General features: G+C 40.5%; 1 protein-coding gene across 2 annotated transcripts in view; it reads left to right on the top strand.

Moving 5' to 3' along the window:
- cpne2 (copine II) overlaps positions 1 to 13,072 on the top strand; it is a 58,793-nt gene that overhangs the window by 9,246 nt on the left and 36,475 nt on the right. For both annotated transcript variants that reach the window (XM_061772619.1, XM_061772618.1), the window contains exons 2-9: positions 1,085 to 1,264; positions 1,367 to 1,441; positions 1,564 to 1,635; positions 1,980 to 2,063; positions 2,266 to 2,355; positions 2,642 to 2,740; positions 5,942 to 6,028; positions 6,514 to 6,573. In XM_061772619.1, the coding sequence (XP_061628603.1) occupies positions 1,085 to 1,264; positions 1,367 to 1,441; positions 1,564 to 1,635; positions 1,980 to 2,063; positions 2,266 to 2,355; positions 2,642 to 2,740; positions 5,942 to 6,028; positions 6,514 to 6,573 (747 nt within the window). The remainder of the gene's footprint in view (positions 1 to 1,084; positions 1,265 to 1,366; positions 1,442 to 1,563; positions 1,636 to 1,979; positions 2,064 to 2,265; positions 2,356 to 2,641; positions 2,741 to 5,941; positions 6,029 to 6,513; positions 6,574 to 13,072) is intronic.

Below are 13,072 nucleotides of genomic sequence, written 5' to 3'. Positions count from 1 at the left end.
CACACAAATGGAATAAGTTTCCAACAGAAGTGACGTCAGCCCCAAGTGTGAATGTTTTTAAGTCCAGGTTAAAAACTCTTCTTTTTTTTCTCATGGTTTTTATAGCATTTCCACTTTTAAATGTGATTTCTTGCACTGTATGCTGTTTTAATTGTACTTTTATTTATTTGTTTGTAAATGTTTATAAGCCGTTTTACCCCCTTGTTTTTAAATGCTTTTAATCATGTAAAGCACATTGAGTTACCTTGTGTATGAAATGCGCTATATAAATATATTTGCTTTGCTTTGCTTTGACTCATACCTTGGCAATGACACCTTTTTGTAGGCCATCAATTAGGACTGAACCAGCTGATATTCATTTGCACTGACAAGGGGCTGGATTGCTGTTTGATTATTGATATATTTTAGGTCTTGTCTTGGCTTTCCATGCCTTTTTGCACCTCCCTTTCTTCATGTGTTCAATACTTTTTCCCTGTGTCAGTTCAGATTTTTACACACAACTTAATTTCTGAGCTTATTTGTTCTACTTTCTTTGTATGTATGGATTACTTGGGTTGTTCCCAACATCTGCGGAAATCTTCAGGTCAATAGCACCTTTGGAAGTATATTTAGTGAGAAAAATGTTAAATACTTATTTCAGCCGCTGTATATTCTATGTTCTTCCTCCGGGAAAAAAATTAGGTTAATTTAAAAAAAAAAAAAAAAAGATTTTGAGCTTGATCCAACAGTATCAGTTTTATTCTTTGAATAATTGACAGGGTTTTTTTTTTACCCCAATCTTATCTCTTCCTCTCTTAGAACTGTACTGCACTATAGAACTGTATCATATAGAATGCAAGACAACAGCAAAATCAATTGTTTCAACAATATACAAACATGGTAATATAGTTGTTTTCTTGTTCATAGCATCAGTTATAATATTAGAAAGAGGATGGACATTTTTAACCTGGTTGCTCATGAATTAACCCTAGTTATTACTGCATACTGTTGTTGATCATTTACTGTACAGATTCCACAAATTTATGTCCAGAGTTCCAAAAGGGTTGAAACTAAAAAAATATTCTGACATCTTCATGTGTTTCAGCTTGGCCGGACTGAAACAGCTGTTAATAATTTAAACCCAGTTTTTGGAGTGAAGTTCCAGGTGGACTACCACTTTGAGGAGATCCAGAAGCTTCGCTTTGCCATGTTTGATGAAGACAAGTGTGCCACACAGCTCTATGAACATGATTTCTTGGGAGAATATGTTTGCACTCTTGGAGTTGTATGGAATGATTTCTCTTCACTAGTCATTACCAAACCTTATTTCGGACACCACATTAATACGTAATAATTCATGTCATGTGTCTCATATATTCTTTGCTAGATTGTGTCCAATAAGAAACTTCACCGGCCGTTGATCTTAGCTAACGGGAAACCAGCTGGCAAAGGATCCATCACTGTAAGAACCTGAATTTTGTTTTCATTTTTGTTGTCTTTCCTTTTGAGATGACAATTTTATTGATGTGATGTTATTATTTGGTATGTGCCTTCAGTTTATGTTGTGATGTAATGTTCTGATAGATTACAGCCCAGGAGCTGTCTGACAACAGAATCATCACTTTGACCCTTAGCGGGCGTAAACTGGACAAGAAGGTAGGCGGTTCTTCCCACACAAATGCAAACACGCTCATATTCCGAGCATAATAGGACACAGACTTCAGCATTTACTAATGTTGATGCATGTTGAATGCATTGATGAAGGACTGACTGATTACAATTTTGAATCCTAGTTACAGTTGCAGTTTTAAATTCCCCAAGTAGACAATTTTTTTCTCGACTGGTTGATGTAGGAATACCAGATTACCTTCTGAACACTGTTTTGGATTTCTAGACAAGGAGTATGTACCAACATGGGATTGGTTAACATGGTTAACATAAACATTACTTACTGTATCTTCAAAAGGTGTTTGACATAATGAGTCCTTGTTCTTTTGCAGGACTTCTTTGGGAAGTCAGACCCTTATCTGGAATTTCACAAACAGGGGGAAGATGACAAATGGATGCTGGTGCACAGGACAGAGGCGAGTTTATTATTCTTATTTCAGTTCACAAAGTTTGTCCGTCAATTTACATACTTACTGTAGTAAGAGATTAGCCGCTGCAGAAGCTATTTTCAAAACTGGCTTAATGTGTATGTTTCTATTGTGGGTGCTACTGGATCTTTTTTCTGGTGCCGTTTGATTTAATGAATTATCTGCTGCCTGTTTGTCTGTGTGACCACAGGTCATAAAGAACACTTTAGACCCCTCGTGGAAACAGTTTACTGTGCCTCTAGTTTCTCTCTGTAATGGAGATGTCGACAGAAACATCAAGGTCAGTTTCATGTCTCACAAAGCTGAAGCTGAAAGGCTTTTCTCATTGAACTTTCACTACACTTCAATCACACACTCCGTGACTTGTTGGACTTGCTACAATGTACATTTAAATGTGGAAACCAAAACCTCAGCTGCAATGCATAGTTTTTTTAATGCCTTCCACAGTACAAGTGACAAGCATGGATTTATTATGCGTTAAGTTTAAGTTTCTACATCAGCGTAATTGCAAGCTACCTCTGCATGGATTAGAAACACTGTTGTTTACTTCTTCTACACAATAACAGGTCTTGTGTTATGACTATGATAATGATGGTGGCCATGACTTCATCGGAGAATTCCAAACGACAGTGGCCAAGATGAGTGAGGCGCAGAACTCAGTGGAGGTAATTTTTATTTTATTTTTTTAAGGTGACCAACTTCAGAAAAAAAAAAAAATAAAAAAATAAAAAAAAAATATATATATATATATATATATATATATTTTAGAACAGTTTTTTTTTGGCTATTTAGACCTCCATAGAGTGACTCTCTAACATGAACGTAGTGTAAAAGTGTCAATTTCATTTAAAAAAATACCTTGGTTTTGTCATACGAGTGTCAAGAAAAGGCCCCTCTGACAGCTACTTCTGTTTGACCGAGTTTTGTATCCGCTTTGTCCATATTTGGCTAAGACCGCCCTCTTTCCTCTGATTGGTTGCCTCCATGTAGAAGACCCACTTGTGAGAGCACACGTGTTTGTAATGTTGACAGCGCTGGAAAGAGGTAGGCGGAGATCTTTGCTCGTGATGTAGATAAGCTTGAGAAATTCGAATGGCCTGATTTTCAGGTCTCTCAGCAGACAAACGTCGAGGAAAACCTGTTTTCTCGAGTCCGGGAGGTTGAAGCACGCAAAGTATGTTTATACGGAACTGCAGGCAGACCTCCATGGGTGGATCATGTAAAGGAGATAAACAATTTCTGTATCGTGAAGTGGGCACTTGGAGACCGCTAGCGTAAGTTTAGACCAACTTTCTGCCACCAAATTGTCATGACACCGGGCACGTCTCCACCCAGCACACCCTCACTGCGCCAAAAAAACCCAGCTTGGCACAAATTGGCCAATTGGTAAAATGCGCAGCGAGTCTTGTGCTTCCATGAAAATGAAGCTACAACAGTTGTTGCGCTATGGCGCAAATGCGCTATCTACGAAAATAGACCCTTACAATGCATTTTGATTTACCCAGACCTGCTAATTTTTGAAATAGAATTTCCATCCATCCATCCATCCATTTTCTGAGCCGCTTCTCCTCACTAGGGTCGCGGGCGTGCTGGAGCCTATCCCAGCTGTCATCGGGCAGGAGGCGGGGTACACCCTGAACTGGTTGGAAATAGAATTTAAATCTTAATTAATTCACTGGCTCATTCTGAACATGTTAAACAATAACATAAAAATCCCACAACAATTTGTGTATTATGTAATAAAAAAATCATTCAAAATATACATCCAGAAATTATTTTTTAGGGTTTTCTTTTTAAACAGAAGAACATGCAGTGGATCTCCTGCAATATTATTATTATTATTGAGCTCGCTAAACAAGATGATCAAACCACATTCCACTATGTGCATACACTAAATTCATTTTTATTTACAGTATTTATTGCAACAGACATGGTGTCAAGACCCTATACAAGTAGAGCAGGTGTAGCAGCATGCTCCTCAAACATTTGAACAAGAAACATAAACCCTCGATGAAACAAGCAAGGAGAAAGGCAACAAAAACACATTTATCATAGAGAGTGCACTCTCTCTGCTTTTACGAATTTATATATTTTTTTAAATCCACTCAAAGGACCAGGTAAATAGGGAACAGAATGTGACAATATTGTACAGAAGCTATACGTCAAGGCAAAGCAGCGGTCAGAACTGAAAGACGTCCCATTCCCATGTATTTTTGTAAATTTGTCATGTTGATGATTCTCTTTATTCAACCTACGCGGTCTTCCAACTGTTTTACATGTAGTTTACAATAAATTAAATAGTGATTAAAATCTTGCATGAGTTGTTAAAATCCTACAATGTCTATGCAGATAACAACAAACTGTCAGGGCCACAGAAACGTCCATACTCTATGGTGTGACCAGAGAGGCACATCTACAGTTTCAAAATAAAACTGACCCAACCACTTTTTTCCTCCCCTTCCTCAGATTTGCTAATAAAGCAGTCGATGGTTGCCAGACACACAAGACTACACACATTAAAGTCACTCCAGTTTCACACCAGCTCAAATGTTGATCCAGCTATCTCACACTACACATCATAATGGAAGAGTCTCCACCATCTGTCTCAATGTCTGTTGTATGTGCCCAACTTTTGTTCTTTATCACTTTTTTCCTCCTTTGCATCTACCATGTGTCCACATAAAGCCTCTGAGGCTGTCTGATGTTTAGGTTGCCATGACTGACTGCTTTTAGGTTAGGAGGCAATTAGTGGGCTTGTGTTGAGGCATACAGTGACAAATGTTGCTGATAGAAAGTATGGTACCCATTTAAATATTGTTAAACTAGATGAATTAAATGTAAACAGTGCAAATAATGCCAATACAATAAGCTGATGTTATTCAGTAAATAATTTTTATAACTTGACCCTGCAGTAATTTGTCCAAAGCCTTCTTCTGCGGCGTGTCATGCACTAAAGTGTAATCCATCCATCCATTTTCTGAACCGCTTCTCCTCACAAGGGTCGCGGGAGGGCTGGAGCCTATCCCAGCTATCATCGGGCAGGAGGCGGGGTACACCCTGAACTGGTTGCCAGCCAATCGCAGGGCACATACAAACAAACAACCATTCGCGATCACATTCACACCTATGGGCAATTTAGAGTTGTCAATTAACCTACCATGCATGTTTTTGGGATGTGGGAGGAAACCGGAGTGCCCAGAGAAAACCCACGCAGGCACGGGGAGAACATGCAAACTCCACACAGGCGGGGCTGGGGATTGAACTGTGAGGCAGACACTCTAACCAGTCGTCCACCGTGCCGGTCACTAAAGTGTAATTTCCATATTAATTCAAAATAATGTGTGAAACTGGATTAAGAGGTATAGATACGTGTTATGCTCATGATTGGGTTTGAAGTCCATGCAGACTTCTGACACTGAAGAGTTTAGATTTTAACTTTTCCATTTTTTTTTTTTTTGTCTGCTGATACATTGTGCAGAAAATGGTGAATTCACCATCAGCTGTGTGTGTATCTGTTAGTGTTTGTGTGTGGAAAAGCAGCCACATGACTTGTTCTCCCACTGAGTCTGTTCACATGTGCCGATGGTGTGTGTGCAAAAAGAGCTCATGAAAAAAAAGACAGACTATGGGGGATGGAGAAGAATAAGAGGAGCTTTTGAGATGCAGTCTTTGGCTGAAACTTCCTGCCACATAACAGGGTATTAACTACCTACTTTTGGTTCACTGACATCCTCCAAGCATTTTGTGTTGGATAAAAAAAAAAAACTGTTCTATAAGTTACAACACATTTTCAATTAATTTCTGCTCCATATCATCCATTCACATTGCTGTTTATCATTTCCATTTTGTCTCCAAATTTTTGCCAGGTGGAATTTGAGTGCATCAACCCAAAGAAACAAAAGAAGAAGAAGAATTATAAAAATTCTGGCGTTATTATCCTCAAATCATGTAAGGTAAGCATGAGTCATAGCTGATGATTTGTTACTGTCAGTAAAGCACAAGAAAGATGTGCAATCAATTACAGCTCACTTGGATTGACGAGGAAGGTAAAAAACCTACCTTGTAAATATTTGGCCACAAAGCTTGAGTTCAGCTTTCACAATCTTCACTGTACTTTCATATTTTTCACTGTACAATATAACAAATTCAAGTGTTAGTGAGTCTTTTTGGATGACATTAATTCTGAAGAAGCATCGATTTAACAGAAAAAAACTAAACTCCTATAGTGGATCATGACACCAATAGAAACATGTCTACTGTATATTTTTGCAACTCGACTGGAGATGATAAGACAAAACGATCATTCTATCCCTCACATTGTCTGTCTCGTGGCAGGAAAACATGGGTTGTATTGCTATTTTAGAACAAAAATGTAGAATGCATTCTAATTTATATAATGTATGACGCTCATTTTTGTCTTTGATTCTTGTGTCTCCAGATTATAAGGAACTACACTTTCCTGGATTACATACTTGGAGGATGCCAACTCATGTTTACTGTGAGTTTGATGGCAATACATTTGATGTATTGTAAAAAGAGTCGTCAATCAGAGTAGAGGCCACTGTTCGTACTGCAACTATAAATCACGACAGAGAAAAACAGATTTATTATTTGTTGAGTTTAGAAATGCTTTATTAGTATGAAATTAGTAATATGGTTAATTCGTTATCGAAAGACAGTTTTAATGCACACAATGTATGTAAGCATTTGCCAGTTGCATTAGCAACGAGGACTTTTAAATGTTGTCCTCCCTCCTTAATCTTTTGATTTTTGTCACAGATGTGTTGCTCTTTCAGGGTTGCACTCATACTGTACGTATGCAGCCTGTATCCTACTTACCAAACCTTTTAACATGCACAGGGGAATTTATTGTGTCTTGCGCTCACCAAACAGTCTCTCTCTCTCAACACTGTAAGCAATTTACGAACTTCCATCCCTCTGCTGACATACGTACTAATAGTTTGTTCCTTATACTGGCATTTAATCACACACATTTTCGAAACTGTGACAAGGACATGTATTAGATGCAGTCCCCATACAGGTTCAATATCTTCACACCTTTCCTGCCAAATCACACAGAGTTAGACACGCTGAGATTCATGCTGAATCTTATTATCACATCATCATATAGTATACACCCCATGTACAGTATATGCACAGATGTCACAAATGTACAAAGAGACAAAGTCATGCACGTGCAGACACACACATGCAGATTGAGCTGTTCTGTGGTGTTCAATCAGAGTTAGAATGACTGTAATCCTAATCTCCAAGAAGGAAAGCTCTCCTCTCCTCACAGCTGCGGGGTTTTAGGGAACAGCAACATTTCTCGGTAACACTCCCAGCACAAAGAGGTTTTCCACTGCGGATGGGCTGTTTGCAAAAGAAGCATTTGACTTTTAGTCATATCTTACGTTTGATATACTGTAATTTAGGCTACAAACTGATTAACTTTATTGTTTTTAGCAAATAATCATTACCTTAGAATTTTATGGCTGCAACACGTTCCAAAAAAGATGGGACAGGTGGCAAAAAAGACTGAGAAAGTTGAGGAATGCTCATTAAACACCTGTTTGGAACATCCCACAGGTGAACAGACTAATTGGGAACAGGTGGATGCCATGATTTGGTATAAAAGGAGCTTCCCTGAATTGCTCAGTCATTCACAAGCAAAGATGGGGCGAGGAGAAAATGCGTGAGAAAATAGTCGAACAGTTTAAGGACAATGTTCCTCAACGTACAATTGCAAGGAATTTAGGGATTTCATCATCTACTGTCCATAATATCATCAAAAGGTTCAGAGAATCTGGAGTAATCACTGCATGTAAGCGGCAAGACCGAAAACCAACATTAAATGCCCGTGACCTTCGATCCCTCAGGCGGCACTGCATCAAAAACTGACATCAATGTGTAAAGGATATCATCGCATAGGCTCAGGAACACTTCACAAAACCAATGTCAGTAAATACAGTTCGGCGCTATATCTGTAAGTGCAACTTGAAACTCTACTATGCAAAGCAAAAGCCATTTATCAGAATCATCTTTATTTGCCAAGTATGTCCAAACCACATTCTGCCCGTGTTACAACAGCGTGGCTTCGTAGTAAAAGAGTGCGGGTACTAGACTGGCCTGCCCGCAGTCCAGACCTGTCTCCCATTGAAAATGTGCGCCGCATTATGAAGCGTAAAATACGACAACGGAGACCCTGGACTGTTGAACATCTGAAGCTGTATATCAAGCAAGAATGGGAAAGAATTCACCTACAAAGCTTCAAAAATGAGTCCCCTCAGTTCCCAAACGTTTATAGAATGTTCTTCAAAGAAAAGGTGATGTAACACATTGGTAAACATGACCCTGTCCCAGCTTTTTTGGAACGTGTTGCAGCCATAAAATTCAAAGTTAATAATTATTTGCTAAAAACAATAAAGTTTATCAGTTTGAACATTAAATATCTTGTCTTTGGAGTGTATTCAATTAAATATAGGTCGAACATGATTTGCAAATCTGGAACTGGGGTTGTACAACACAATGTGCACAACAACAATGTACATTTCTTGAAAACTGGTTGTACTACCACCATATTTATTGTATTTTTATTTATCTTTTATCCATTTAATTCTTGTTCTATATAAAATGGTTTTTATATATAAATGGAGAAAAGATCAGAGAAAATTGTAATTTTAAGGAAAAATACATTATCGGGATACGTATTGTTATAGGGATATGAAATTACCTGAAACAGATAAGGAATCCGCTTGATAAGCAATATCAGTAATGGAATTCAATCGCTAAATTCTAATTAATTCCCACCCCTAACGGTTAGTACATTAAGAAGGGCAGGAGAGGGAAGGTGACCTGTGAGCTACTGTCAGGTGTATAACCCACCGGTGCACAAAATATTCATTGACTTGGCAGTATGCAGTAACACCAATGATAAGAATGGCAAAGTAATATTTATTTTAGTTTACCATCTTCCATCCAACAAACTTACTCAGATTACGTCTGTGTTCTAGCAATAATTTCTGAAGCAGGGAAATGTTTTTTAATGTCCTGCAGGTGCAGCTTTTGGAATATACAGTAATTAGATCCAGTACTGCTTCCTGGTTTTTCTATGCAGTTTCTTGTAGAAAGGCAGTGGTTGTCCTGTTATGCTTTATGTATTTTGTGTTAACAATTACAAATAGCTTGGGGGTAAAAACTGGTTGGAAATAAAATGGTGTCATCTCCCACTGTCACTGAATGTACAGTTATCAATGTAATAATTGACTAGCACCAGACATCACTGAAGGAAAATGCTATAACAGCTTGTGAAATGTGTTTTAGTAACATCAAATTAATTCCCCAGATGGGATTGAAACGCACACTGGAAATATTGAAATACTATTTTGTATGGTGGTAAGCATCCAGGCATACGCCTAGACCATTGTTGTTCATTTGAGGTAATGCTCAATGGTTGAATTTATTTTTACATTTTTAACAGCCATTGCATACATTTGTAAGAATCCCTTCATTAAGAATTTATGAATTAGAGCCTTTCCTGAATGGTAAATTGTATTTTTTTTGTCCTCATAAGAAAGCCCTTAATACATACTCAACAGAAATCTGAGCAAAAATAATTGACTATTAAATAATTATGTAATATGAGAGATTAGACTGGTTTTCTCCGGGTACTCCGGTTTCCTCCCACATCCCAAAAACATGCATGGTAGGTTAATTGAAAACTGTAAATTGTCCATAGGTGTGAATGTGAATACGAATGGTTGTTTGTTTATATGTGCCCTGCAATTGGCTGGCGACCTGTTCAGGGTGTACCCCGGCTCTCGCCCGAAGATAGCTGGGATGGGCTCCAGCACGCCCGCGACCCTAGTGAGGACAAGCGGTACAGAAAATGGATGGATGTATAGATTAGACTGTCCAATGTGACATTGGGAATTGTGGTTAGGAGTTCCTATCAGCACACAAACTGTTATTCAATGCCTGAGGGAAAAACTTGTCACTCTGCATCTCATCTTTAGGCATATTTGTGGACTGTGTGTGTGCGTATGTGTATGTGAGGATGTGTGCGTGTTTCTTTGAATTCACATGTGACGTGTGTTATCACATTGTCACTATATTATCGTCTGTGCTGAAAATATCCTCTTGTGGTGTCAGGGCCATTCTTACACATGGCAGTTAGTGTTAGTATTTTTTATTTATCTTAGTTGAAATGGATGTAAAAAAATCTAAAGAGCACGATTAATTTAACTCATTGTTAAGGCTGGATTTACACTACAAGGTTCACGTGACACAATTCTAATGATTTTGCGCTCAAGTCACAATTTAGACATGCATCATGGCAGCGTGAATAAAGTACAATAGCATGGAATGAGATAGTCCCACACCCCCCTCCGGGGTGATCCCCTGCAGACTGTGGAGCCTGCTGTTGGGTTTTCGTCCCTGCGTCCCTGCCTGGTTTGGGGGGAAGGGGGGGGGGGGTGGTCGTCCACCTCCCACACTCGGGGGTGGGTCGTGGGTGCTGGCTGAAATGTGGGGGAAATCCCGGGGTCGGTGCTGCGGGGCTGGGTAGGGCGGACCTCTTTGTCTGTGGCTGTCCTGCCTGATGGGCCCAACCTGCAGGATCCATGTCTCTTAATCACACACTCACACCACTCACTGTAAATATTTTTATCACTTGTCACATCTGGGCACACACACATATCCAGGGTTTCCCGGGGCACTGGTGTGGGATCTGGAGAGTGCGGGTGTCGGACCGGGTTTCAGTACGTCAGTGCTGTTTCCCGGTCCAGGCGCCCTGCCCTTCTGCCCCTCTGCTCCCCAGGATTTTAATGGATCACACACACTCATTCCCATTTCTTTTAATGCACCACTTACACGCATCTCTGGGGGGTAGTGGGTCTTGGGGATTTGGCTGTTAGGCAGCAGTGCTGCCCGGCTCAATGGCCTCTCCAGATTTGAATGCACCACACAACTCGGGGGGGGGGATGCATGGGGTAGGGCCAATGACTTCATGGCGGTGCTCCTAAGGCTGGCCCCCCAGGCTGGATGGGTACTTGGTGTTTGGGCTCCCATCTCATGCCCTGCGGCTGCTCTATCTTCTTCTCCTCCTTTTCAACAAACAAAGGACACCGTCCCACCCTCGGGCTAGGCGGGGACAGGCTGCATCGTGGGCCCTGCAGGTTGTGGGGGCGTTTTACTCTCCTGGGCATGGGGGTTGGCTGAGGGGGTGGCATTGGGTCCCTGCAGCCTCCTCCAGGTGGCCGGTTGTCGTGGCGCCTCGGTGAGGTCGGCGGACAGTCTTGGGTACCTTGGTGTGGGGCGTGTCCCGTCCGCCGGGCTGCTCTTTGGTGGATTCCTGGGCCCGATCCCACCTCCTGTCCTATCTTGTCTTGTCCTTCCTTCACAGGGTGTAGAACTACACCCCCATATAACACTCATATCTAATGTGTCATTGTTCTAGATGAGTGTTTCTTAACCTGGGTTCGATCGAACCCCAGGGGTTTGGTGAGGCAGTCGCAGGGGTTCAATGGAGGACTCGACACACACCATGTGTGCGTGCATGCAAGTGTGCGTAAAAGCCTTTTTACACTGCATTTTGAAAAGCCTTTTTACACTGCATTTTGAATGCAGTGTTCATGCCGTTCAAAACGCAACGCTACGTCAAGGTGGGCGTTTACCATTGAAATCCTCGAGTTGAAATGCTCTGTTCTTTTTTCTTTACTTAACAACATTTCAACGATACACTTGAGTTGAATAGCATTGCTGTGGTGCCAGACAGCGCATCAATAATAAATAAGAGCCCCCCAAAAAATCTACTCTTACCTATGAACCCTTATCGATGATTGGAGAGATAACAAAGAAAAGGAACAGAATTTGTTGTGAATTTTCACAACGAAGTCCATTCATCTGATATGAGACAGCAAAATTCACATTCACTTACAATAAATTTTCATTTAATTGAATTTTTTGTTTGCTTTTTGTGTGAAATTCATCTTTTGTTGGTTTTGTTCTTTTAACACAATGATTTTGTGTGCAACTGATGTGTGGTTCATTTTGTGCATGACCTGGATGGCAGAGAATCTACAGAGACAAAATATATACCTGTTTTTAATTTGAAATAAACAGTATTTTATTTTTCAAATTAGGAAGGGTTCCGTGAACTCCAGATGAAACTTGCGGGGTTCCGTAACTCCAACAAGGTTAAGAACCACTGTGCTTTGTCTCATCTTCTTTTCCCACTCTCTTCTAGAAACCTTGTTCTGTTCAAGTGATCGACTCTGATTCTCAATAAATATCCATTATAATAATAAGAAACCAAAGCAGCAGCTTAAAAACTCCACTGTGACACAGGAAAACTGTTCTGGCATAAAAGGGATACAGATCCTCCATTCTGCTTGACCTAACAGCCGAAGAGGACCAAAAAAAAAAAAAAAGGGGGATAGTCCCGTACCAGAAGGAGGGCTCTTACAAATGTGAATACAATATACATCTGATACGTAATGTACAGGCGGCACGGTGGACAACTGGTTAGAGCGTCAGCCTCACAGTTCTGTGGACCTGGGTTCAATCCCCGGCCCCGTCTGTGTGGAGTTTGCATGTTCTCCCCGTGCCTGCGTGGGTTTTCTCCGGGCACTCCGGTTTCCTCCCACATCCCAAAAACACGCATTAATTGGTGACTCTAAATTACCCGTAGGTGTAACTGTGAGTGTGAATGGTTGTTTGTTTGTATGTGCCCTGCGATTGGCTGGCAACCAGTCCTGGGTGTACCCCGCCTCCTGCCCGATGACAGCTGGGATAGGCTCCAGCACGCCCGCGGGCCTAGTGAGGAGAAGCAGCTCAGAAAATGGATGGATGGATGGATGTAATGTACATCGGTCAATGAAAGAACAGCATAAATGCACAGAATGGATATACTATACCCATAAATACATACATACATAGTTCTCTCCTTGAGTGCTGAATCGTACGTCAACGCCATATTGGATGTTTCTAAGTGGAGC

This window comes from Phyllopteryx taeniolatus, chromosome 5 (assembly GCF_024500385.1).
Source record: "Phyllopteryx taeniolatus isolate TA_2022b chromosome 5, UOR_Ptae_1.2, whole genome shotgun sequence".
Lineage (NCBI taxonomy): Eukaryota > Metazoa > Chordata > Actinopteri > Syngnathiformes > Syngnathidae > Phyllopteryx > Phyllopteryx taeniolatus.
This window is presented reverse-complemented; position numbering and strand designations above follow the sequence as displayed.